The 27,423-nt window shown below is 36.2% G+C and overlaps 1 protein-coding gene across 1 annotated transcript in view; it reads left to right on the top strand.

The window, feature by feature from the left end:
• The window catches only part of TBC1D1 (TBC1 domain family member 1), a 252,928-nt gene that overhangs the window by 98,509 nt on the left and 126,996 nt on the right, over positions 1–27,423 (top strand). Inside the window, exons 2-7 of the mRNA XM_074231584.1 lie at positions 1–525; positions 3,712–3,801; positions 5,650–5,754; positions 6,131–6,263; positions 12,093–12,184; positions 27,207–27,336. Of these exons, the coding sequence (XP_074087685.1) occupies positions 1–525; positions 3,712–3,801; positions 5,650–5,754; positions 6,131–6,263; positions 12,093–12,184; positions 27,207–27,336 (1,075 nt within the window). The remainder of the gene's footprint in view (positions 526–3,711; positions 3,802–5,649; positions 5,755–6,130; positions 6,264–12,092; positions 12,185–27,206; positions 27,337–27,423) is intronic.

Raw genomic sequence — 27,423 nt, 5'->3', positions numbered from 1 at the left:
GTGCCTGAGATCATTAGCTCCATTAGACAAGCCGGGAAAATTGCTCGCCAGGAAGAGTTTCATTCTCAATCTGAATTTGATGATACTTTTGCAAAGAAGTTTGAAGTGCTGTTCTGTGGACGAGTGACTGTGGCTCACAAGAAGGCTCCTCCGGCACTCATAGATGAATGTATTGAGAAGTTTAATCATGTTAGCTGCAGCCGTAAAGCTGAGTTGGACTCACTGGCCCAGGATTCTGAAGCTGTCAGTACTCTGGGAGGGTTTTCCTTAACCGATAAATTCCGCTCTGTCTTCCAACCCGGAGGCAACGGGGACCAGGACAGAAAGCCAATTAGGAAATCTTTCTCTCAACCTGGACTTCGATCTTTGGCTTTTAGGAAGGAGTTTCAAGATGCAGGTCATAGAAGTAGTAGTAGTTTTTTTGGTGGGTCTTTTGAGGAAAATGACATTCAGAGCCATCTCATCAGTGGACACAATATTGTACAGCCAACAGACATTGAAGAGAATCGGACTATGTTATTCACGGTAAAGTTGTATTGTGAATCCTCCTCATCCTTGATCTTAAATTAAGAGATTCAAAGTAAATGTCTATAAAATGATAGATGTTTCTTAGTGAATTGTTTCAGCATTTATTGGATGTAAGTGCATCTGTTTTAGCTTAACCTTTCATTTTGATGATAAAATCTCCCTCCGTTATAAATTTAAACAAACTTCCAGAAAGACATTTCCCAAGATTATGTATAATTTCTGACTTGTATTCTTGAAAATATAAAATAGCTTTCTTTTCCTCTGTGCTTATAAAGACAACTTTACAAAGTCAAAGGACTAATCTTAGAATAATGTCAAATATTTTATTTCATATGAAAAAAAGAACAAATTTCTATTTAAATAGATTTCAGCTAACCAGTAAATTACAGGGGAAAGAAAGTATTATGAGTTCAGAAATGTTAAATATAGGTCATTGTAATTATTTTCTAAATGTAGTCATATTGTTATCATGAGGAGTAACCTAAGTATAGAGATAGCACAAATAATTTAAATATACCTCTAATCCCTGAAACATATTTTTTGCATTAGATCCATCTGATCCCTTTGACAATGTTGGTAAATGACAGTGAAAGAAATAAATGGAAAATGTCTTTCTTGGGATATGGAAGAATTGTCTCTAACTAGATTGGAATTAGTTTCTTTTGGTTTGGAAGTATTGGGATTTGATTGCAGAATGAAAAGTGACCTACTTTTAAACTCAGGACCTAGGTTGAAATTTGCTTTTGGCACTTGCTTTGTTCAAACTTTACTTAGTTTTTCATTTGGCCATGGTAAATAGAAATTTATTTTAATTAAAAAAATTTTAGAAGATTTTAAAAAAAGTTTTTATTTATTTAAGGCAATAGGGTTAAGTGACTTGCCCAAGGTCACACAGCTAGGCAGTTATAAAGCATCTGAGGCCAGATTTGAAACTCAGGTTCTCCTGACTCCAGGGCCGTGCTCTATCCATTGCGCCACCTAGCTTGCCCCCATGAATAGGATTTTAGAGTGTTAGACCTGAATTCAGATATGGCTTCAGATACTCATTAAACTGGGCAAAAGTCACTTAGTGTCTGTTTTCCTCAATTTCTCAATTGTAAAATGGGAATAATAAAAGCACCAACCTTGCAGGTTGTTGGGAGGATAAAATGAGATATATGTAAAAAAAGCACTTTGCAGAGTTCCTTGCATATCTTGTCAATAAATAACTACTTATTCTTGTCCTATTCTGTTTCCCCTTACAAAATATTGACTAAATGACCTTTGAGCTCTCTTCTTGATGATCCTTGAAGTTGAAACTTCTCATGGATATTTTGAACCACATGGATATTTTGAACCAGAAATAACTTGACTGAATGAGGATAATCAGAATGAACCTTTATTTTCTTAGAAACTTCCCTTATTGAACCTATCTACTATACTACAGGGATAAAATCCAATTAAATTGATCTTTGAATTGGTAGGGAAGTAAGGAGTATTGTTTGTTATCCTTTCTGGTACTACAAAGAAATAGCAAAATTACTTGTTAAGGGATTTTAGTTAAAATAAAAAGGTAAAGCTTTATGACTAAAAGGGATGAGCTTAAAGTTGCTTGTATTGAACACCTTCACTTCACTCATGAAGCAATCACTTTTAAAATTTTTTATTTATTTTCCCAATTACATGTTAAGATGGTTTTCAACAATCATGTTTTGGTAAGTTTTGAATTCCACATTTTTTCCCTTTCCCTCCTCCACTTTCCTTGACAGAGAGACATCTAAGTTGTACATATGTAACTGTATTAAACATATTTCCATAATAATCATATTGTGGAAGTAGAATCAGAACACCATGAAGGGGGGGGGAAATTTTTAAAAATTGAAAATTGATTTGCATTCAGACTCCATAGTTCCTTCTCAGGATGTGGATGGTATTTTCCATCGCAAGTCCTTTAGAATTGTACTGCTTGAGGGGGCAGCCAGTGGGTAGAGCACTGGCCCTAGAGTCAGGAGTACCTGAGTTCAAATCTGACCTCAGACACTTAATAATTACCTAGCTGTGTGGCCTTGGGCAAGCCACTTAACTCCATTGCCTTGCAAAAAAAAAAAAAGAATTATACTGCTGAGAAGAGAAATCCATCATAGTTGGTCATCACCCAGTGTTGCTGTTAGTGTGTACAATGTCCTTCTGATTCTGCTCACTTCACTTGACATCAATTCATGCAAGTCTTTGCAGGGTTTTCTGAAGGCCTATCAATGAGCAATTATTAAGCACTTATTATTTGCTCGTTGCTACAGAGGCAAAAATGAAACATTCCTTGACTTCAAGATGCTTACTTTTTTTTGGAGAGAAAGCAGGTCTATCTGTAAGGAAATAAAATTTTTTTACAGAATATAAACGTAAAGGAATTTCATGGCTAAGAGGGGGAGAATCCTAGCGACTAGGGAAAGCCTTCTTTAGAAAGTGGCCTTCACTTTAGAAAGTGAAGGAAGCTGATGATTCTGACAGGTCGAAGCTAGGCCTGAAGGAGTAACCTGTGCAAAGGCAAGGAGATAGACAATCCAATATATTCATCGAGGAATATTGAAGAGTGGGTGATGGCCTATGATGTATGAGAAAGAAGCCTGGGAAAAGGAGACTGGTGCCAGATGGTGAAAGGCTTCATGAGACGTTGCTGTTTATTGAGTTTTTTATGCTCTTTCCTCTTCATAGCAAATAGGGCATGATTATAATGTTTTTGATATTCCTGAGAGTACTCAGTGCCTTAAAATTTATTCTGTTGTATATTGAATGAGGAAATCTGAATTATTTAATGATTTAATTAACAATTGGAGGCAGCTTGGTGGCTCATTGAATAGAACACTGGACTTGGAGTCAGGAAGACTGAGTCCGTGTCACCTCAGATTTACTAGTTCTCTGACCCTGGGCAAGCCATTGAACCTCTGTTTGGCCTCCATGTGCTGGAGAAGGAAATGGCAAACCATTCCAGGATCTTTATCCCGAAAACCCAGTGTACAGTATTGGCGTACTAAGGCTCATGAGGTCACAAAGACTCAGAAAAGGCTCGAATAACTGAGCCACATTGTGAACAATTATTAGAAGATGATAGTTTAAATAGTGACAGTTTAAAATATTTAAAAATTCAACAAAAATATAGATTTTTTTTTCTTTCTCTTTTCTTTTCTTTCCTTTTTTTTTTAAAAGATTGGTCAGTCAGAAGTTTACCTCATCAGTCCTGACACCAAAAAAATAGCATTGGAGAAAAACTTTAAGGAGATTTCCTTTTGCTCTCAGGTAAGTTGAAAGCCCTAATTTATTCTTGCTGTCAGTGTATTTCATACTGAAATTATTTCTAATGTGATTCATATACAGTTCTGTAAGGGGGGGAGGCCATTTCTATGTCTATGAATTCTGTGATTTACCACTAGATTTTATGATGGGAAATTACATGGTTGTTCTGAGATTTATTAGGAGAGGTTAAAAGGATAATGCTATTTATTTCTTGTTTTTTTACCCCTTTACTACTTTGAAGAGGAATGTTCAGTTGTAATTTTTAGTAGTAATAAGCTTTAATTGCTCCTGCTGAGGATAAAAATATTGAAGAAAATGAATTCTTTTGGGGGGGGAGATTCTTTTGGGGGGGGAGATACTTTCAGTATTTTTTCATAATGATTATTTCCAGGGTTTTACTCTGTGAGTCCCATTAGCATCTGATCACATTTTATGAACCTTTCTATTTATTTGTATTTTCTTTGGTTCTGTATTTTTTTTTTGTTTAATGTCTTTCTCCTCTATTTTCTATTTGTTTCTGATTGAAAATTCTCTTCCATTCTCACTTATGAGTTTTTGGGGCCTGAGAGAAAGTGAAGAAAGGGGTGATGACTAGGCTCTCAGAGTGCTGTTTACTTGTATCTTTCTTGTTCCTTTATAATTGTCTTTGTGAGTATGATTCCTTCAGCCTACTTCTTTAGCATCCTTTGTACTTAGTTCACATCTCACAGATTAAAACATACTGAGATAAATGTTTTATCTTCTTTCATACATTGGGTTGAATTGTTGCTTGAACAAAGATAACGAGTTACAAAGATCATAAGCTAGGTGATAAAAGTCAGAATTTTAGAGCTTTAGAGTAACCTTAGAGATCATCGTATCGAGTGCCTTCATTTTACAAAATAAAGTTGAAGAGGGTGGTCACTTTGGATACAGATACCATTTTCTAGAAGTTTGACTGTGAAAGGAAAGGTTATAAGATGAAAACTTAAGAGGGATAATAAGTACATGTGAAGGTGTGAGACCTTGGTGTATTAGAAGAAGTTTGTAGATAAAGAGAAATTGAAGATAGAAGGGAAGTGGTAGTGGTAATTTTGAAGAGAATTTCCAGGAAAAGATGGAAGGGATTGTTTAAAGTGCCCAAGGTGATCTTGGAAAAGAGAAGAATCACCTTTTTCTTAGTGACTGAAGCAAAGAAGGAGAGGATATTATGCAACATAGAGGGATTTTAAAATGTAAACTAGAGTTAAAGATGAAACTCAAGATACCTAACCTTGATGTTTCTGCTTCCTCTCCCAATAAGAGGCACTGTTCTTTGTTTATGGAGGGTAGCAGAGGTCTTTAAGAAGAAATGAGAATGATTGGAGCACCTGGAATTGATAAATGCTTGTTGACTTTACTTGACTTGATAGTCAATCAGGGAAGAACTTTTAGGAATGAAGTTTTGGTGGAAATAAATAATTACGTATTGCGTACTGGACCCAAATTGGCAGCATTCCTCTGGGGTGTTCAGCAACATAGGAGTAGAAATGGGGGAAGATAAATGGTAGCAGTTACTCAGGGATGGGATTTGACAAGGCTATTCCTCCATTGACAGATGCCTATTTTATTTCAAGGTCTTTGCTACTGTAAAAAGTGTTATATGGGAAGATACTTTCTTTTTATCATTGACCTCTATTGAGTATCTGCCTCACAGTAGAGTCTCTGGCAAATTGTATGAATGTTGTAGTTACTTTGTTTATAGAACTCCAAGTTCCTTTCTACTGACAGTGTATTAAAAAGGCAAAAGACATACTATACATTTTAACTATTGAATGGCATTTGTGGAAGGTGATACTTTTTTAAATACAGAAAGTTTTTTTTCTTTCACAGGGAATTCGACATGTGGATCATTTTGGATTTATCTGCAGAGAGTCTTCTGAAAATGGAGGTTTTCATTTTGTTTGCTACGTTTTTCAGTGCACAAATGAAGCCTTGGTAAGAGACACTCAATAGTTTTTAGACCTTGTTCCAGTTTAAAATTAAATTCAATTTCATTTTCGTTTTTGTTTTGAGGAGAGGCAGAAAACTTACTTGGTCTGTCTGAAGTTAATTTTCCCCCTTCTCACTCAGTGGATGTTTGCTATAGATTTTTGGTTTCTGACAGTATTGCCTAATGTACTAAGGATCGTCAAGTCCCAGGAGGGCATTTCAAACCATGAATCAATTAGGTTTGTTCGCAATTTTAAAAAGCAAAAGAGAAATTACTCATTTATTAATTAATAACTCTAAATTGTTCAGCCTTTGAGGTTGATTCACATCATTTGAAATTTTTAATTTCCATTCTCTGCCATTTTATCTTCTGTTTGATTAGGTTGATGAAATTATGATGACTCTGAAGCAGGCTTTCACTGTTGCAGCTGTGCAGCAGACCTCCAGAGTTCCCATTCAGCAGTGTGAAGGATGCCCCATGCAATGCCTGCACAAGCTTTGTGAAAGAATAGAAGGTCAGTGTGGAAAGACCTCAGCCTCAAGGCTCAAAGCATCAGGGTCTGATCCCAACATGAGAGTACCCAGCACCCAGGCACAGGGTGGCGGTCCTAGCTGTCAAGAGGGGGTAGATTGGGTGTGATTTAGCAGATGTGTGCGAGGGGCTTGCCCAAGGCATCCAAAGGTTAATGATTTTTCCAGGGTTGCTCTGCTCATAAGTTTCCAGACAATATTTGTGCCTCCAGGGAGCTGGATGACTTAGCACTGGCTTGGGAACAGGAAGACCCTAATTCAAGTCAGCCTCCAGTACTTACTAGCTGTGTGACCCTGAGCAAGTCATTTAACCTCTTTGAATCTACTGGAGAAGGAAATGGTAAACCCATGGACAGTATGGTATGTGGGTTCAAAAAGAGCTGAATGACTAACAATAACAGCAATCTTCTGGGCCATGCAATCTCAGATTGAAATTAAATGAATGGAAGAATATTTCAGATATCATAAATTCATTGAAATATAACTTTCCTCCCTTCACCTGCTTCACATGACTGCTTCACATCTTCATCTGTTGTATTTTTAGAGATAAAAAAAGATGTATCAGTTTTACTTTTTCCCATGTAATTACTGTTAAAAATGTGCATTAGCTTTATTTTAATTTAATTTTTTTGTTAAATTCTAAGTTCCATGTACTTTTACCATGTAATTACTTTATTGTTAAAAATGTGCATTAGATTTATTTTTTAATTTAATTTTTTTTTGTTAAGTTTTAAGTTCCAAGCTGTCTCCCTCCCCACCCTGAACTAGAGCAGGTTGCCATTTGACTGACAGACACACAGATAGACAAACACACACACAGTTTGCATACTTTTATTTATCAGTTTTTCTCAGGGAGTGGATAGCATCTTCCTTCATAGGTCTTTTGCAGTTGATTTTAATATTTATAATAATAATAAGTGCATTAGCTTTTATAGCTAATGTTTATTATAGTGTTTTAAAATTTGTAAATTGCCTTGCATGTATTATCTCATTTGATTCTCAGACAACTTTGTGAGATAGGTGCTGTTATTTATTACTTACATTTTTGAAATGAAGAAACTGAGACTGACAGATTTAAGTGACTTATCTAGGGTCACAGCCTGCCACCAAGACAGGATCATATCTTAGATCTTCCTGACTCCCTAGTGTAGGATCTTATCCACTGAGCCATCTAGTTTCCTCTAATTTCTTCTAAGGAAGAATGATAATTTTCCATTGTATTTACTATGTCGAATAATATGTAGTTAGTTGGGATGAATCATAGTCATATGATTAGTAGACATTTTTCACTTTTGGATTCTCACTTTCCTCATTATGTAAAATGGGAATAATTTAAAGCTTAAAATGTCACTGAGACTTTTGGGACACTGTCCTTGTCCTGTCTCTACATCATAGAGTTGAGAGGAATTAAAGTCTGTACAAATATGAGTTGGTATTAATACTATTCATCTTCCAGAGCTTTGGCAACCTATTATTTTTTTTTTCTTCTTCCTTCTTACTATCATTCCCCAGCCTGAAGGGAGGAGTACCTTCCTGTATGTTTCGTGTGTGTATGCTTATTACATAGTCAAACAAAACAAATTCTCCTGTTGACCATTAAAAAAATCATCTCAATCTCTACCAAGTTCATTATCTGCCTGGTAGGAGGTGGTATTCTGCAATTTTAGCCATTCTTGAAAATTGATTTTTTTTAGGTTCTCTCTGAAGTCTCCTTTTTTATTGGAGAGCTCTCAAATTGTTTTCTGGTTATGTCTTTATAGATGCCATATCTTCCTTCCCTTTTGAAATGAACTTAATTTCCTTAGCAAAATATCTTGAAATAGCTCCATCTTAGTCTTTATTGATAGTCTTTCAGATGCTTTTTTGTAAGGTTTCTTTTGCTTCATTTTATGGGAGCTTTTCTCCCCTACCCCTTTTGTTTTTTGTTTGTTTCTTTTGTTCTATTTGTTTCACTTTTGGGGGGGGGAGTTCTAAAGGTTCATTTGGTTCACTTGAAACCTCTCATTTGCCATCTTTTCAGCATCTCTATTTAATTTGCTTTATATAAATCTTAACCAGCATTTAAAAACAATCTTTAAGATTTAAAGAATTCCTTTAAGATTCCTTCAGTATAATCTCTAAGCAATGTAGAGCATCCCCCATCCATACTTTTTCATCCTGTTAAATTTTCATGCATATCTTTCCATAAATTCTCCATGGAGAATCTATCTTCCACCATGCTCTTGTTCTTTTAATACAGGGGCAGGGAACCTCTGGCCTGCAGGCCATATTTGCCTGGGTTGCCAAGACAACCCTAGACAAGACTTGAAAATCAATAAATCTAGGAGTTTTTTTGGGGGGGGGAATTAATGAAATGTTTGACCAGATATGACCTGTGAATGATGTTATAAATAGCCAAATGGCCCTTGGCAGAAAAGAGGTTCCCAAAATATAATATTTTGCATGTACCAGTGCAGCCCTAAGGGACTCTGAGAAGTGGTCCTCTCTTAATTGACTAGATAGTCATTCAATAAAATGCATTCATTTTGTGGGGCAAATAAATGAAAAGACCACAAAGAGTTGTGTTCTCATTCTTAGAGGTCATCTTAATAAAGTAGGTATTGATTGTTTTATGGGACTGTTTTATAAGCAGTTCTTGATTTTTTCAATGTGTTCCAAAAAATAGTTCTATAAAGCAGCTTATCATAAATAACATCATGATTTTTCCAAAAAAATAGTGGTAATTTTTGCTTATATTTACAAAGTATTTAATGTTATAATTGAGGGTTCTATTCCCACTCAAGGACTGGTTGTCAACTAAACTTATAGAGATGATAGTCATGGATCATAAAAGGAAAGCTATAATAACCTCATTATTCACTTAAAAGATATAAAATAATGCTGTAAGACCTATAAAATGAATGAGTCCTTTTCACTCTTCTTTGTACTGTAGTCCTCTGTACTTGATAAGTAACTATATATCATGTGTGTTACCCCTTAATTGACAACTGTTGTACAGAATTTAAAAGAGCTCAGATGATTAGAATGATTTTTGTTTCTTAAAAGTATTGTTGCTTAGGAGAGTTTGAGCTGATGCTTTTTTCAAGGTCAGATTTCCCTATATGAAAGTGACATTTGGAATCTTTCCATTGACCTCACAGCTGTGTTCATAGCTGAGATAATTATTTTAAAAGACAGCTGCTGTGGCACCAAAATACCTGAAGGGCCCATTCAGGACTTTAGCAATGAAGTGTCCAGAGAGGAGGAATTCTTGGAATTTAGTTGTCTTTTTCCTTTGCTCTTGGACCTTCCAGTCTCCCTCTCCTCCCACTTCTACAATCACTCTGGGCAATCCTGAAGGGGAATAATAATGACAAAGGAACTGTCTGATGTGCCATTGAGAGAGGGCTGGAGTCAGGCATATCCTTTGTCTTAGTTATGGTAGGATGTGATGATGAAGAGTTCTTGTCCTGCAGCCAGAGTCCCGGATTCAAATCCCTTCTTAGAGAGCAGGGACATTTTTCTTGGTATACTAAGCATTTTGCACAGTGCCTAGGTCATAGTACTTAAGTGTTTATTGACACTTTATATCTCTGGGCTTCTGTTTTCTCAATTATAAAATGAATGGAGACTTCTGAACTCCTTTCCATCTCCAGATCTGATTCTGTAATCTTTTTTTAAAATAATATTTTATTGTTCTCAATTACATATAAAAGCAATTTAGTATTCATTTTTTAAAATTTTGAGTTCAAAACTTTCTCCTAATCCTTCCTTAAAAGAAATTTGATATGTATATACATAATCATGTAAAGCATATTTCCATATTAGTCATGTTGTGAAAGAAGACCAAAAAAACCCCATGAAAACAATAAAGTGAAAACTAGTGTGTTTTGATCTACATTCAGATTACATCAGTATTTTCTCTGGAGGTAGATAGCATTTTTTCAACATGAACCTTAGAATTGTCTTGGATCGTCGTATTTTGGAGAATAGTGGAGTCATTCACAGGCGACATCATACAGTATTGCTGTTTCTGTGTACAAAATTCTCCTGCTTCTGCTTACTTCACTTTGTATTAATTTATGTAAGCCTTTTCAGGTTTTTCTGAAATAAGCCTGCTCATCATTTCTTTTGGCATAATATACCTACCACATTCCTACTCTACAACTTGTCCAGCCATTCCCCAATTGGTGGAAATTCCCTCAATTTCTAATTCTTTACCACCACTAAAAGAGCTGCTATAAATATTTTTGTTCAAGTAGGTCCTTCCCCCTGCCCCCTCCCCTAAAATCTCTTTGGGATATATTGCTGTCTTAGAGCTCTTTGGATATAATTCCAAATTCCTCTCCAGAATGGTTGGATCAGTTCACAACTCCACCAGTAGTGCATTAGTGTTCCAGTTTTCTCATGTTGCATCCAACATTTATAGTTTCCTTTTCTGTCATATTGGTCTGACTGATAGGAGTAAGGTTGTTTAATATGCCAATGCAAAGTTATGGAGGTGGGAAACCATGATTTTTTCCAAACTTATAAAACCAGGATAGTTTACCTTTAGATCAGGGGTTTTTACCTTTAAACACCAATTCAAGGCATTAAGAAATATAGTGTGTGTAAAGGAGAATCTTTTCCATCCTGAACCCTTCAGAATCCAGCCCAATTTAGCATTCTCTGTGTTTCACACATAAACCACTGAATTTCTTACCTCCATCACTTTGCCCTTGGGTGTTTCATGGAATGAGCTCTTCCTCAACTCCTTTGCCATATAAAATCTTTCTCTTCCTTCAAGATGCATCATCATTTTCTCCTTGAAGCTTTTCCTGCTTCATCTGCAGCTGCTAGTGCCCTCCCATTTAAACTATCCTATTTGTATTTAACTATTTTGTATTTATTCTGTCTATAATACACACACGTGTGCGCGCACGCACACACACACACACACATATCTATGCATATGTCTATATTGTTGTTGTGGTTTGGTCATTCCCTGACTCTGTTTGGAGTTTTCTTTGCAAAGAATCTGGAGTGATTTATCAACTCCTTATCCAGCTCACTTTGTGGAAGAGAAATCTGAGGTAAACAGAGTGAAATGACTTGTCTGGGATCACATAGCTATTAAGTGTCTGAAGCCAGATTTGGACTCAGGAAGATAAATCTTTCTTACTCTGGGCCCAACACTTTATCCCCTGTGCCCACCTAGCTGTCATGGGCATGCATGTATGTGATTATGTAGATGTGTGTATCTATATCTGTGCATAATGTGTGCATATTTGTATATAGTGGCATATAAAGATGAAATATGTAGATTGTTTATCTGTGTACAATGTGTAGGTGTAAAATATCCATATATATGTGTAGATGTGTGTGCATATGCATAGACATGTAACTATGTTGTATGTATGCATGCTGGTGTATGATTACAAATATATACGCATACATAGCTCCTGTTGCCTTCATGAGACTTTGGGCTCCTTGAGAGGAGAGATTGTTTCATTTGTTTTATTGGTGCCTCTGGGCAGCCGGCTGGATTTCTGACCCTGGCTGGCGCAGTGCACAGGGAGCTCTGGGCCCAGAGGCAGGAAGACCTGTGTAACCCTGGCGCAAGTTGCCTCATTCCCTGGTGTGTAATGTGGAACCTGTCTCTCCCAGGGTTAGGATGGTGAGGATCAAATGTCCAATGAGATAAATCATCATAAAGTGCTTAGCACAGGATTGGCTATTAGCAAGCATCATAGAAACATTAGCTGTTGCTTGTTTATTGATTAAACATTTCTTAGTTTCTGTTCAAGTCATTTATCTCTGGAGTTCATGTCTTTATTTTTTCCCCTCCTTACTAGGGATGTCTTCTTCCAAAACTAAGCTGGAGCTCCAGAAGCACCTTACGACACTAAGTAATCAAGAACAAGCAACAATTTTTGAGGAGGTTCAGGTATGGTATGACTTTTAAGGTTTCTGGATAGAGTATTGTCTTTCTTTTCTTTGTTGTCTGTTGAAGACAGCTCAGATCATCATCTTTTCCAAGCACAGCATAATTGAATGAAATTGCATGGCCTTCCTTGAAAACTCAAGTATACATTCATAACATTTGGAAACTCTTGCCAGAAATGAGTTGGGTGCAGATTCTTGTACCTGGACCCTTGGGTCATAAGAAGTCCAGAAGGGCTGGACCTCAGAGTTTGAGGTTTTCATCTTCTGCATTTGTTTTCCTTTTTGTTAGCCATTAGGGTTCTTCCCCACACTGAACAGAACTGATTAAAGATGGTTTCTTGGAGAGTTCAGTAGTGATGTAGATTGTGCTGCAGTCCTGTTTGTTCTCTGACGATGACTTGATAATTTGTGTGGTGTACAGAGGATGTTTGACTAGGTCATCTACCCTGATCTGTAGGCCTTCTTTGAGAAATAGGCAATGGAAAAATGACACCAAATCTTACAGATGAGGAAATTCAGATTTGGGAGATTCTTTGCTCATGGTCATAAAACCAGTAAGTATGGAACTAGATTGAAAAGCAAATTAATTGAACAGCTTTTTTTAGACAAGTGTTCTTTCCAATCCATTTGATGAATGATTTGTTTCAGAGTTTTGGGGAGGATCTTTTAAAAATTTAGAAGTCCCAGAGATGCCCTATATCCTGAAATTCCCAATTTTAAAAGTCTTTTCTTTCTAGTTATACTGTAGACAAATGTTTCTTCTACAGCTAACTTTTGAGAGGTAGCTCCAGACAATGCCTAGTGAGCCAGTCTTGAATTCATTAAGATTAGGGTTCACATGAACATATGTTGACTGTATGTCTTTGGACAAGTAGCTTAACCTATCAGAACTGTAGACATTTTAAGACTAAAAGTTTTAGAAAAGGTGACAACACTTTAAAAAAATCATTTTTGAATTTTACAATTTTCCCCCAATCTTACTTCCCTCCCCCCCATTCCCCACAGAAGGCAGTCTGTTAGTCTTTACATTGTTTCCATGGTATACATTGATCTAAGTTGAATGTGTTGAGAGAGAGAAATCATATCCTTAAGGGGAAAAAAGTGAAATATAAAAGATAGGAAACTTACACAAGATAATGTTTTTGTTTTTTTTTTTAAATTAAAGGTAATAGTCTTTGGTCTTTGTTCAAACTCCACAATTCTTTCTCTGGATACAGATGGTATTCTCTATCACAGATATCCCAAAATTGTCCCTGATTGTTGTACTGATGGAATGAGCAAGTCCATTAAGATTGATCATCAACCCATGTTGCTGTTAGGGTATACAATGTTCTTCTGGTTTTGCTCATCTTGCTTAGCATCAATTTGGGCAAATACTTCCAGGCTTCTCTGAATTCTCATCCCTCCTGGTTTCCATAACTACATATAACACATTCCCCAACTGATGCACATTCACTCAATTTCCAATTCTTTGCCACCACGAACAGAACTGATAGGAATATTTTTGTATAAGTGATGTTTTTACCCTTTTTCATGATATCTTCAGGGTATAGACTCAGTAGTTGTATTGCTGGGTCAAAGGGCATGCACATTTTTTGTTGCCCTTTGCACGTAATTCCAAATTGCTTTCCAGAAAGGTTGGATGGGTTCACAGCTCCACCAACAATGTATTAGTGAGGGTGACAACTTTTAATGGTAGAATGAGAGAGAATAATCTTCATCAGTGAAGTCTCAGATCCATTCTCCCTAACTTTTCTTTTTCTTTCTAACTTCTGATTGGCCCACATGCAACTACATAGTATTTTCTTTCTTGGGAAAACTTTTCATTACCAGTGTAATAATGGTCTTTGAACAGGGACGGGCAGATGCTTCTCTGTCTGGAATTTTCTTTGAAGGAGATTAAATGTAGACTATCACAACATTCATTGTAGTTAGTTGATTAGTTGAAGACACTGGCACAGGAGGACCTCATAGCATGGCATGCCCTCATCAGAGTGCTGCACTCTGAGCAAGGCAGAATGGAAGCTGCTCAAGGGGGGTTCACATGGACTATTTATGCCTGGCCTGTGGGCACCTCTGTTGAACTCATCTAATCAGCCATAGTCGGATACACTGTAATTTGTCTCAAACATTTTAGTCTTCTTTGATAACATAGGACAGGAACCAACTAATCCACCAATATTCAGAATTTAGCAAAACAAAATAATAATAATTATGAGGAGGTGGGGAGGATTTGTATTGAGACAAGTACAGCTAGGTTTTGCATAGATAGTCATATGAAATATGAAATAATGACTATTTTAAAAATTAACTTTAAGCAAAATAAATGGGATATTTCTGGTCCTCACCCCATTCCCCTGCCCCTCTCAAAAAAAAAAGGATACTGAAGGCTTATTGATGTTTTTCCTATTGTAATTCTGGTATATATTAGATAAACTCCTATAAATGGCATCAGAAAATACTAAAATAGGCACAAAATAGATTTTTAAAAAAAAACCACATTATCTCAGAATAATCATAAAAATGCATATACTTCAAATGTATTCTTCATCAGTCCAGTTGTAAAGCAGTCAATTTATTGAAAATTTGTTACTTGTTATAAATCTTGTTTAACTTGGAGTGTTTTCTTTGGCTCATGGCATTTTGCCCATAAGAAGAACATGTATAAGCCAGGAATTAAACTGCTTTCCTGTAGTTTCCAAAATATAAGGGTGCCAGGAACAAGATGCTTTGCTTTGAATTTGTACATTTTTTATTCCATGATAAATGTTGTTCTTTAGTTCCTTTTCCTGCCTCCACCATTAGATTACAGTGTGTATATATACATATAGAAAGAACATGTTCTTTTTGTAGAAAGAACATGTTCTTTAAAATTTCTATTCAGAATTGACTGGGTGGTTTTTATATATTTCTTATTACCCCTTAACTTCCCCTTAGGGTTCTTGACTTTCCTCTTTTTTTTTCCCCTAATTTAATTTCCTACCTTTTCCCCCCCCTTCAAATTCTTCTACTTTGATGGATGTATGATGTTCTGTAATGTGGGTTTTCTGCCACATGTCTTACCTTCTTTTCCACATGTTATTTATTTCATAGATGTCATCCTTTACACTCTTCATGCTCACTTCTTGGCTGGCTATCATATGTTACATCTCTTCAAGCCTCCTATATATACTCTGCATTGCCTTTGGGTGACTTTCAACTTTAATTCTTCAGGAATTGTGTTATTTTATGACTTGTAGCTAAGTGAATTACAATACACAGATAAATAAATTGAATGGATTTTAGACTTAGGATGCAGAAGTGAAGAGGATGTTATTAATGTACATTATGGGTATGGATGTGTGCTTGTCTTTGAACCTCAGAGACATTTTGCTCAGTGGATGTTACACAGTGCCATTAAAACAATTTAGTGTATGCTTTTCTACAATAATGCCCATGAGAGATGATGAGGATAGAATTATTGCTATTTTTATTTCCTTAATGTCTTTATGGTAGTATGTGATTTTCATATCAAAGATGGGTAAATGAATAATAAACTTAACACACCTCTGTTGGACCAGTAAGTTTCTATAGACTGATTCTGACATTCTCCTTAACCAGTTCAGGGGGTCAATGTTTTTTTTAAGTCTTCTGATATCCTTTTTTGCCAGAATGACTTTAAGGATTATAGAATAAGAAGGGACTTTATATCATTTGAAATAGAGGTCCAACTCTGATTTACAGCAGACTTCACTTTCTAGGCACTATGGTTGGTAAATGGCTTGTTTCAAAGAGTTCTCTAAGCTGGGGTTCTTAATGTGGAGTTCACGTCCCCTAAAGTAAAGATGTCAAGCATGTTGCTTGCCAAGCCAGAATAAAATGTAATTGGGACATATTTGACAAAATAAAGAAAAATACAGTGGAGCATAGATAATATCAATATATGTTTTTCTCAACTGGTAGGCTTCCTACAGTGTTTCTCTATGCCTTTGGCATCATTGTCCTACAGAGTCTATGGATAGATTTTGGACTTGTATGGGGATGAAAAAAATGTCTTTATTTTCACTATCCTCTAACTGAAATTTAGCAATTCCCTTCAATTACTGTATTTCCCCATGTATGAGATGCACCTTAATTTTGGAGCTTGAAATTTGAAAAATGTATTACACAAAGTTATTGAACTCAAGTTTTCTTCATCATGAAATTCATGGACCTTCTGCACATAGCTTTCAGGCATCATATAGATAAGTCTGGTGTGTGGATGCATGATTAGTCTGTTCCCTTACATGAACCTGAAACACCCATTGTGTCCTCCTTTGAAATCAGTCACTTCTTTTTCATCAGCAGTTCTTCTTGCCTCCTGCTGAACCATCTTTGTGGACACAGGAATTCCAATGATCTTTTGCTCTTTAATTCCATCTCTTCAATTCCCTCTTTACATCAGGCCATTTTGCTGACTTGCCTTTCGTGGCCTCCTTCTGCTGGGTTTTTTTTCAGTAGGTTTCTTCTTCCCATAACCAGTCTCAGATTGTTTTCTCAGTTGGAGGAGGATCAAACTGACATTCAGCAGCTTGATTTCCATTCACTTCTGCAACCTGGGTCACTTTGAACTTGAATTCAGCATGTATGAAAATCTTTTCTGAGCCATTGTTGGGCAGAACGTGGCAAAACATAACCTAATATACCAGTAACAAAAATACAAAACAATGAGTACAAAGACATGTGCAAAAAAAATAGGAAGTCTTAGTAAAAAAAAAAAATCTATAACCCTGTACAAGGTGCTCCCAGTTTTTAGACCCAAAATTTTTTGAAAAAGGGTACTTCTTATACATGGGGAAATATGATATTTAAAAATATTATTTTGTGTAAGGACTGGTGTACTGCTAAGAGGTTTCTAGAAGACCCTAAAAAGACTAAGAATTTCTACTCTAAGACATGTTGGATCATGAGTCCAATGACACATAGGTCACAGAAGACTTGGGGAGAGGCATTTTTGGTGGGGTGTAGGATCTTGCACATTTACATTACCTTTAATGATGTTCCTCATCTCCTGCTATTATGGGGTAAGGTATCAAATGCGATTTTAATCTACATCTTGGGACTAGATTATTACCTTTTTTTTTTAATCAGAGTCTCATAACTATAAAAGATCCTTGCTTTCTGGAAGTCAGAGCCAGGGCAGTCGTGCTCCATCATCACAGGAGCCTTCCTCGTTCCATGGCAGGCAGTTTCCCCACTCTACTTCTCCTTATCTTCCCCTCTCATTTCTTTGGCCTTTCATCCATATCCATGTCAACCCTCTCCCTCAGAGGTCTGGATCAGCCTCTGCCCTCCAGTCCTCTCTATAATTCTCAATCTATTGTTAACAGATATTCCTTTGGGGGTAGAATTCTTCCCTTCATACCACTCTTTCCATCTTTTTGAGGTTAGAAATTTTCTTCCCCTTGCTCATCTATTGAGGAATAACCAAACAAGTTATGGTTTATGAATGTTATGAAATACTATTATTCTATAAGGAAAGCTTTCATGGACTGGCCTGAGTGAAGTGAGCAGAACCGGGAGAATATTGCTCCCATTAACAGCTGCTTGGCTCTGCTCAGCTTCAGTGATCAAGGACAGTCCTGGGAAACTTGTTATAGATAATGCCATTCACATCCAGAAGAAAAGCTATGGAGTCTGAATGCAGAGCCAAAGCATGCTATGATTACTTTTTAAAATTGCTTTTGTTTTTTCTTTCTTTCTTATGTTCCCCCCCTTAATTCTAAATCTGCTTTCACAACATGACTATTATAAAAATATGTTCAACACGATTATTGAATTCCACATTTTTCTTCCACTCTTCCTTCCCCCTCCCCCTCCCCACAGCAGCAATCTGTTATATGTTGTACTTGTACAATCATGAAGGAAGAATTAAAACTAAAGGGGGAAGGGGGAACTGTAATAGAGAAAATCTTTTAAAAACCTTTGCAATGTGATTCCCACCTCCTTTTCATTTTTATTTCATATTACCTTCTTTCATCAACCTGGCTTGCTAAGCATTCTCGAGATGCATTGCGGTACATCTCTCACTGCTAGGCTTTTGCATCCGGGAGTCTCCCGTGGTTGGAATGCTTTTTTTTTCCCCCTCACCACCACTTATAGATGGTTTTCTTCCAATTGCAGCTCAGGAAAAATTCCCTGCCTAAAGCCTTTCCTGATTCTCCCAGTTATTAATAGCATTTTCTACTCATGAAACTTCATTTATTATTTTTTATTTTCTTAGTTGTGTGCATTATTTATCTCCCAGGAGGATCATAAACTCTCTCATTTTATCTTTATCCTCAGTGTTCTGCATATAGGACACACATAATAAATGTTTATTTGATTGAAATGAAGTGAATCTAGTCCATCCCTTTGAATTTACAGATGAAGAAACAGCCTCAGAAAAGAAGTGCCAAGGTCCCACATGAATTAAGCAGTGGAATGGGATTTGAAGCCAGGCCCTCTCATGCCAAATCCAGTCACACAGGGACCTTGTCTCTAGATGTATTCCAGAGATATTAAACATTTTGGAACTTACATTTTTTTTAGAACCGTTTTCAGAATTGAGCTAGAAAATAAATAAAACTCTTCAGAATTACTCAGTTTTAATAAGGACTTATATGTCACTGTCAATCTATATCAAAAGTCTGTGATTTGTCAGGAGGATGATTACGTCTGCTGCCATGGATTGCAGCCATATATATATGCCATTCCAAAGTTTTTTTAATTAATTAATTTTTCCAATTACATGTAGAAGCTAATTTTCAAAATTCATTTTTGTAAAGTTTTCTCCCTCCCATCCTTCCCTCCTCTACCCTAGGTTAGCAAGTAATCTGATAGAGGTTGTTGTACATGTGCAGTTGTGTTACACACATTTCCTTATTGGTCACACTGTGAAAGAAGAATCAGAACAAAAAGAAAAGAACCAGGACAAAACAAAACAAAAAAACTAAAAAGGGTAAATATTGGGTGCTTTGATCTGCATTTAGATTCCGTAGTTCTCTCTCTAGATATGGATGGCGTTTTCCATCCCAGGTCTTTAGAATAATCTTTGATGACTGTATTAGGGTGGTAAACTCAGTCTCCATCTTCTGGGATAAGAACTCTCACTATTTGACAAAACTGCTGGGAAAGCAGAAACTAGGAAGAGACCATCATCTTACACAAGCCCAAAATGAGTACATGATTTAGACATAAGCCAATTAGAATAGCAAGGAATCATTTGCCTGCCAGATTTATGGAGAGAAGGAGAATTTCTCACCAAAGATGAGATAGAGAATATTGTGAAATCCCAAAGGCTTAATGCTGCTTTAAGCAATTAACAACTCAAATGTTAGAGAACTCATGTGTATAAGCTATAGATGCCTTGAAACTGCTTTAAGACTTTTGTGTATATTTGAAAAGGTAAATTTTTGGAGAGTTGTCTAACTTGGGTTTTTCATTTTGTTCACCCACTGTCTCAGTTATTTTTGGCTGATTTTGAAACTGCAAAGGATATGGTTTACCATTTTCAAGGTTTTTCTTTTTTTGTTGACATTATTTTTTTAAAAAGTTTTCATCTATTTGTACATACATATTTCCAAGTTACAAAATTTCCCTCCACCCTTCCTTTCTACCCCCTCCTCTCAGTAGGGAACAGTCAGGTTAGCATTTTACATGGATATTTTGTTGAACATATTTACAAATTAGTAGTTTTTGGCATGAGGAATTAGGATTAAGGGAAAGAGATACTTTTTATTAAGTGTTCATCAAATTTGGTAGGGATGTTTGTTTTTTCTGTGTGTTTTGTTTTATTTTTCTTCATCTTTACTGAGAGCAATTTAAACATGACATTATTTTATAGTCACATAACAAAAGTTATTCATATTTTTTCAGTTCTTTAAGTTTTATACAAAGCATTCTTTAGTTAGCTAGGTAGTAGAGTAGCTAGAATGCTGGTCCTGGAGTCAGGAAGACCAGAGTTCAAATCCAGCTTTAGACACTAGCTGTGTGTGTCTTTGCCTTGTGAGTCATTAAATCTCTGTATGCCTCTGTTTTCTCAATTGTAAAGCAGAATTGATAATAGTACTTTCTTTACAGGGTTGTTGTGAGGATCAAATGAGGTAATAATTGTAAAGCAGTTAGTCCAGAGCCTGTTACGTAGTAGACACTATAGAAATCTAGCTATAATGATAGTGATAACTTCTTTCACCCCAGTCCTATGAGTTTGGCAGTGTAAGAATTTGTTCCTTCATTTTATATAAATCTAGCTATGATGATGATGATGATGATGATGATGACAACGACAACTTCCATCACAGTAGCCCTGTGAGTTGGGCAGTGTAAGAATTTGCTCCTTCATTTTACAACTGAATCATCTAAAGCTCAGAGAGATTAAGTAATTGCCTATTTATTTACCCAGTCCTAGCATCTGTATTTGAATGTAGATTCCTTGACTCTCAAGTCCAATAATATTCTTTCCATTCTATCACTGTTACCTCTCTTGTTACAGTCTTGTAGGAATGTTTAACCCATATAAATAGAATGCCTTCCTCCCCTAGGTAGGCAATCAAAATAAAGATTGGATATAAGCAGTGGAGATATTTGGAAATGTTTCTGGGATACTTTTAGAAGAGGTCTTCCAATAGAACATGATTTTGGAAATGCCCCAAGCCTGTGTATTCAGGAAGAATTAGGAAGGCAGGTTTAGTGCAGTGGAAAGAACTTGACTCTGGAATCAGAACCTTTGGTTAAAAAAATACCTTCCACTTCATTTCCTGTGTGATCTTGGGTCAGTAAGTCACTTAAATGATGGATGAGTTTCACAGCTCCACCAACAGTGTAATATTGGGCCAGTCTGAGAGGTGTGAGGTGGTACCTCAGAGAAGCTTTAATTTTCATTTCTCTAAATGAGGGAGTTGGAGTATATGAGTTCTGATATCCTTTCTAGCTCCACATGTGATTTTTCCATTCTTTTGGAACTTTTTAGAAGAGTATATTACATGACTTTTGATTATGTGGAAACACTGAAGTTCACTTCTCTTTGTAATTAGCTTGGAGAGACAGCTTTTATAATGCCATGGACTTGTCAGATGTGACATTTCAGGAGGAGCCTTTGTGCCTGCTTTTGATTTTTAGAGAATCTCTTTGTAGTGTCTTGATTCATTTTTACTTTCATATTTTTTTCTCCCTTTGAAATTATATGACTAAAGAGTGAAAGGAAATAAAAAAAACAGGTCTCTCATCTCTGTCACTAATTTTTTTCCCTCTGTTGAAATAAGTTACTAAGAAAGTATTTTTTTTCTCTGTGAAATGTGTTACTGCCTTTTGAGGATAGACAGACGGCAGAGTTAAGGTACAGAGATTATCTGCATAACAGGGTTGGGGAGAGGGATAGGACAGCACCTTTACCTTCTGTCTGGATGCCTCTTAATTCCTTTCCCTTTTTCATTAGATTCTTTCTTCTAGGTTGGGAGGTGGGGATGTAGGAATCTCATTACTCCAATTTATCACAGTCTTTTGGGAAAGAAATACCCGGAATGTGTCTGATTTACCAGCTGCTTAGTCACAGACAATGAATGAGTCTTCAGGCTGCAAATCTAAAACATGAAAGGAAACCTTCAATGTAAACTAGCTTCCCTCCTTTGCAAAACTATCCTTTCCATTGGGAGCAAAGATGGGATAGTTTTATGGTCTTTCACTTTTAAGTAATAATCATTAATCATACATTTTAGACTCAGCAGGGTAATGGATCTTGTCCTATCCTCATTTTAGAGATGAGGAGATTGAGGTCAAAAGTGGCCCAGTGAACTTATCCAAAATTCCCAATAGAAATAAATGTGACCTCTTCAGGATTCCAACTAAACTTCACTGAACTCTAAAACTGGGGCTATTTCTACCCTACCATACTGCTAATTACTGAAGGAAGAAAAAAAAGGGAAGATCTAGATTCATGTTAATTCTGATTCCTACATCTGAACTTCTGGGAGTCATTTTTTTCTGTGAGGTTAAATGGGACAAAAATATAAAAGATTACTGAAAGTTGCTTGAAGTTTTGCTAACCGTTTTCTAGAGTCTAAATGCTTGTATCTGGAAACCTACTCTCTCTCCCTTTTCCATTATATTACCTTTTAAGAAGGCTGTGTCTGTAGTTCCAAGTTACACAGAAACACAAGATTTTGGAGTTGGACAGGAACCTAGTGATGAACAAGACAAATCTCAGAAAAATTAGACTCGCACAAACAAAATAACAGCAAATTTACAGAATAGAAATACTTTTTTAGGTTTTTTTTTTTTGCAAGGCCCAAGGCCACACAGCTAGGTAATTATTAAGTGTCTGAGGTCTGATTTGAACCCAGGTACTCCTGACTCCAGGGCCGGTGCATTATCCACTGCGCCACCTAGCCGCCTCCTAGAAATAGATTTTATTTATTTTGAGTTTTATAGTTTTTCCCCCAGTCTTACTTCCCTCCCCTCCCACTCCTCCACAGAAAGCAATTTGTCAGTCTTTACATTGTTTCCATATTGTACATTGATCCAAATTGAATGTGATGAGAGAGAAATCACATCCTTAAAGAAGAAACAAAGTATAAGAGATAACAAGATCGGACAATAAGATATGCAGGTTTTTTTTCTAAATTAAAGGGACTAGTCCTTGAACTTTGTTCACACTCCACAGTTCTTTCTCTGGATACAGATGGGATTCTCTATCACAGACAGCCCCAATTGTCCCCTACTGTTGCACTGATGAAATGAGCAAGTCCATCAAGGTTGATCGTCACCCCCATGTTGCTGTTAGGGTGTACAGTGTTTTTCTGATTCTGCTCATCTCACTCAGCATCAGTTCATGCAAATCGCTGCTCCAGGCTTCCCTGAAATCCCATCCCTCCTGGTTTCTAATAGAACAATAGTGTTCCATGACATACATATACCACAGTTTACTAAGCCATTCCCCAACTGAAGGACATTTACTTGATTTCCAATTCTTTGCCACAAACAGGGCTGCTCTGAATATTTTTGTACAGGTGATGTTTTTACCCTTTTTCATCATCTCTTCAGGGTATAGACCCAGTAGTAGTATTGCTGGATCAAAGGGTATGCACATTTTTGTTGCCCTTTGGGAGTACTTCCAAATTCCTCTCCAGAAATGATGATGGATGAATTCACAGCTCCACCAACAATGGAATAGTGTCCCAGATTTCCCATAACCCTTCCAACAATGATCATTATCCTTTCTGATCATATTGGCCAGTATGAGAGTTGTGAGGTGGTACCTCAGAGAAGCTTTAATTTGCATTTCTCTAATAAGTAATGATTTAAAGCAATTTTTCATATGACTATGGATTGCCTTGATCTCCTCATCTGTAAATTGCCTTTGCATATCCTTTGACCATTTGTCAACTGGGAAATGGTTTTTTTTAAAAAATATGACTCAGTTCTCTGTATATTTTAGAAATGAGTCCTTTGTCAGAAACATTAGTTGTAAAGATTGTTTCCCAGTTTCTTTTGATCTTGGTTACAGTGGTTTTATCTGTGAAAAAGCTTTTTAATTTAATGTAATGGAAATCACCTAGTTTGTTTTTAGTGATGCTCTCCATCTCTTCCTTAGTCATAAACTGCTCCCCTTTCCATAGATCTGACAGGTAAGCTAGTCCTTGATCTTATCAAAGAGAGAGTTTTTATCCCAATAGCTGGACTCTGGGTTTATCAAAAAGCAGATTACTATAATTGTTTCCACCTAGTCTATTCCACTGGTCCACCACTCTATTTCTTAGCCAATACCAGACAATTTTGATGACTGATGCTTTATAATATAATTTTAGATTGGGTAGGGCTAAGCCCCTTTCTTTTTGCACTTTTTTTCATTAAATCCCTGGAAATTCTTGACTTTTTATAGAAATACTTTCAAGAAGAGATTTAGGACTTCCCCAAAAGAGAAGGGGTGTTGCTTTTTTTTTTTTTTTTTTAGGAAATAAGATATAGGAGCAGCGAGGTGGCGCAGTGGATGAAGCACTGGCCCTGGAGTCAGGAGTACCTGGGTTCAAATCCGGTCTCAGACACTTAATAATTACCTAGCTGTGTGGCCTTGGGCAAGCCACTTAACCCCGTTTGCCTTGCAAAAAAAAAAAACCCTAAAAAAAAAGAAAAGAAAATAAGATATACTTGAACAGAAAATTTGTTATTTTTATGGTAATCATTTTTGAGGTAATTATAACTATATTACCAGATTTTTACATTGTGGGGACAAAGGATCAAAATCAACAGCAAACTAAGATAGAGATGAGATGACTAGTGACTGTCTGAAAGTCTGGTAAATCTACCTTGGACAGATAAGCTCTTACTACTAAAAATATCTGAAATTAGTGAAGAGAAAAAAAATGTATTGTTGATTTCACCATTTTCTATAGAAGTTTAACCAATATTATCCCTTAGTCTGTTGTATTTAATAAGTGCAAAGTTATGAGTATACAGAAAAAGGCAAAAGACAGTCCTGGCTCTCAAGGAGCTTACATCTAATGGAAAACATCACTCAAGGACCTACAAAGCAAGCTCTGTATACAGCATGGGTGATAATGAACAGAGTGGAAGGCACTAGAATTGGAAGAGGTAGGGGTAGGTTTCCTGTTGAAGGTAAGATTTTAGTTGGAATTTAAAAGAAACCAGAGAGCTCAGGAGTCTGAACAGAGGAAGGAGAGCACATTCCAGGCATGGGGGACACTCAGAGAGAGCGCAGGGAGGTAGGAGATGGGTTTTATTTCTGGAATAGCCAGGGGGCCAGTGTTTGAAGCCTTCACCACAGGAAAGAGATGGGTACTGTCCAGAAACCTCTGCCTCCAGCAGCAAATACTTTAATTCCCTGCCAAATGGAGAGATGTGCCTGCTAATAGCAATGATGTTTTAGTATGTTAGATTCTTTTGCTAAACATTTTGAAGATTATAGTGGAAGATTATGACCAGTTGTACATCACAAGATAGTCAAAAACAGTGGAAGAGAGAATGACTCTAGGAAATTTAGTAGGATGCTTAACTAATACTATTCATTCCAAAATCATTTATTGATTAAATGGAAAGGAGTATAATAGAACAGATATGTCAATATTTTTAATAATAAATTGTCATTATTGAGAATTATTAATTTGATCCTTAACACCATTAAAGTATTTTTAAATTAGTTTTTATTGATCTCTTTTGTTTTATATCACCAGATTTTCTTCCAATATTTCTACTCTTTCCCTCTTACATTCAACTCATACAGTTGAAGCTTAAAGTGCTAATAGGGAGAAGTTAAAAACTTTTGCAAGGCAAAAAATCATGCTCCTTTTTCTCTTCCTCTTTATTTTTTTGGTAGGACAGTGGTTAAGTGATTTGCCCAAGGTCATACAGTTAGTAAACATCAAGTTTCTGAGGCTGGATTTGAACTCAGGTCCTCCTGATCCCTGGACTGGTGCTCTATTCTTTGGGCCACCTAGCTGCTCTGTACTTTTTAAAGTTAGTACTCTTACAGTCTTGCTATATGGCTGCAAATTTTGTGATATTCTACTATCTCCAAAGAGACAAATTTGTGGTCACCCTCAAAGGGCAATGCAGAGAGATGTGCATGAGGGCAGTACTGATGTATGTGCAAGAAAAGGATATTATCTAGAAAATGTATGATTGTAAAAAAGAGGTTGGCTAGCCTTTGAACAAGAGCAGGGTATAATAGGTGACACTCACCAAATGTTAGAAGACTGGAAGCAGAGGTCTAGAGGTCCTTTACCTAGGGTTGTGAATTTCTTTTAAAAATTTGATCACTATTTCATAATTGATTTCCTTTGTCATTCTAATTATTTTCTATGTTTAAAAACATTATTTTGAAAATGGGATTCACAGGCTTCATCGTGGACTCCATGATTGTAAAAAGGTTGAGGACCTTTGACCTAAAGGAAGACTGCCAAAGTATTGGAACCAAGACAAGAGTTATTACTGATGATGGGGGGTATAAATGATTGTGTTTTGTGCTGAACCCATGGATCCTTTGAGGAGTGCCATGAAATTCCCAATAATATTTCAAGTCGGATAGATAGCTTGAAATGGTACTTATGAGCTCCATTTATTAACATTTCATATCATGAGTTAATAACTTTTATTGTTAATTGATAACTTGTGTTTTCAATTTTAAAGTTTATGTAATAATACAGTGAAACAATGAGTATATTCTGAAAAATTTTTAAATTCTTATGCTGAACAGGTCACTACTTTTTGAAAAAAATCTAGTAGATTTTTGAGGGTAGAACAGAAATCATATAATGTATTCTGGCATTAAATATTCCTAGAGACTGTGCCTATTTCTTGTAAATGTGGTGGGACTTGTTAGTATCCAGTTTGTGTAGAGGAAGAGTCTTAAAATAATATGAGTTGGGGCTTCAGTCAAGCTTATACAATCATACGTCTTTTTCTCTTAATAAATAAAAAAGTATTTGTATATGAAGTAGTTTGAGGTAGTATTGTACAGTGAAAAAGAGTTGATCAAGTCAGCGAGTTTAGGTACAAATTTTGCCTTTACTATTTGAATCTCAAAGCTCTGTGTCTGTGACCCTGTGATTATATTTGGCAGGGGTTCTTACAGGAAAAAGTCCTGGCCTGAGATTTATGACACCTGCTTCTGTTACCTATTAGTTGGGTGACCCTGTCACTAAATTGCTAAATCTCTCTAGGCCTTATCTGTTCAATGATGTTGGGTTCTAAATTTCTTCTATCAATAAAATCCCATGATTCTTTATGCATGTAGTTATTTATTAAAGAGAATATTATTTATAAGGGAAAAAACTCTGTCATGTGTCTTACTCATGTCATCAGTCCATTTTGAATTCTAGCTTGTGTTCTCCACAACTTCAAAGTAGAATGTTGTTACAGTAATGTTAATAGTAGTTAATAGTCCACACATTTAGAGCCATTGGTGCCATCTAGTGACTTTATCTAGGAAAACCACCTTAATTCATTGAGGTTTGGTGAGGTTTCACAAAGTTCTTATCAGTTTCTATTTTTTTTTTTGTTCTTTCTTGAAGAAAATAAGACCAAGAAATGAGCAAAAGGAGAACGAACTGGTTATTTCTTTCCTGAGATGTTTATATGAAGAAAAGCAAAAAGACCACATTCATATTGGAGAAGGAAAGCAGGTATGGAATCTACTTTTGTGTTAAACTTTACCAAGGGCAAGCTGTGAATGGAATAAAAATTAAAAACAAGACCAAACCTTCCTTTGCTTTCATGAGATATATTTTG

This window comes from Macrotis lagotis, chromosome 3 (genome assembly GCF_037893015.1).
Source record: "Macrotis lagotis isolate mMagLag1 chromosome 3, bilby.v1.9.chrom.fasta, whole genome shotgun sequence".
Taxonomy (NCBI): domain Eukaryota; kingdom Metazoa; phylum Chordata; class Mammalia; order Peramelemorphia; family Peramelidae; genus Macrotis; species Macrotis lagotis.
Note: the sequence above shows the minus strand (reverse complement) of the source record. Positions and strands in the feature narration are given on the sequence as shown.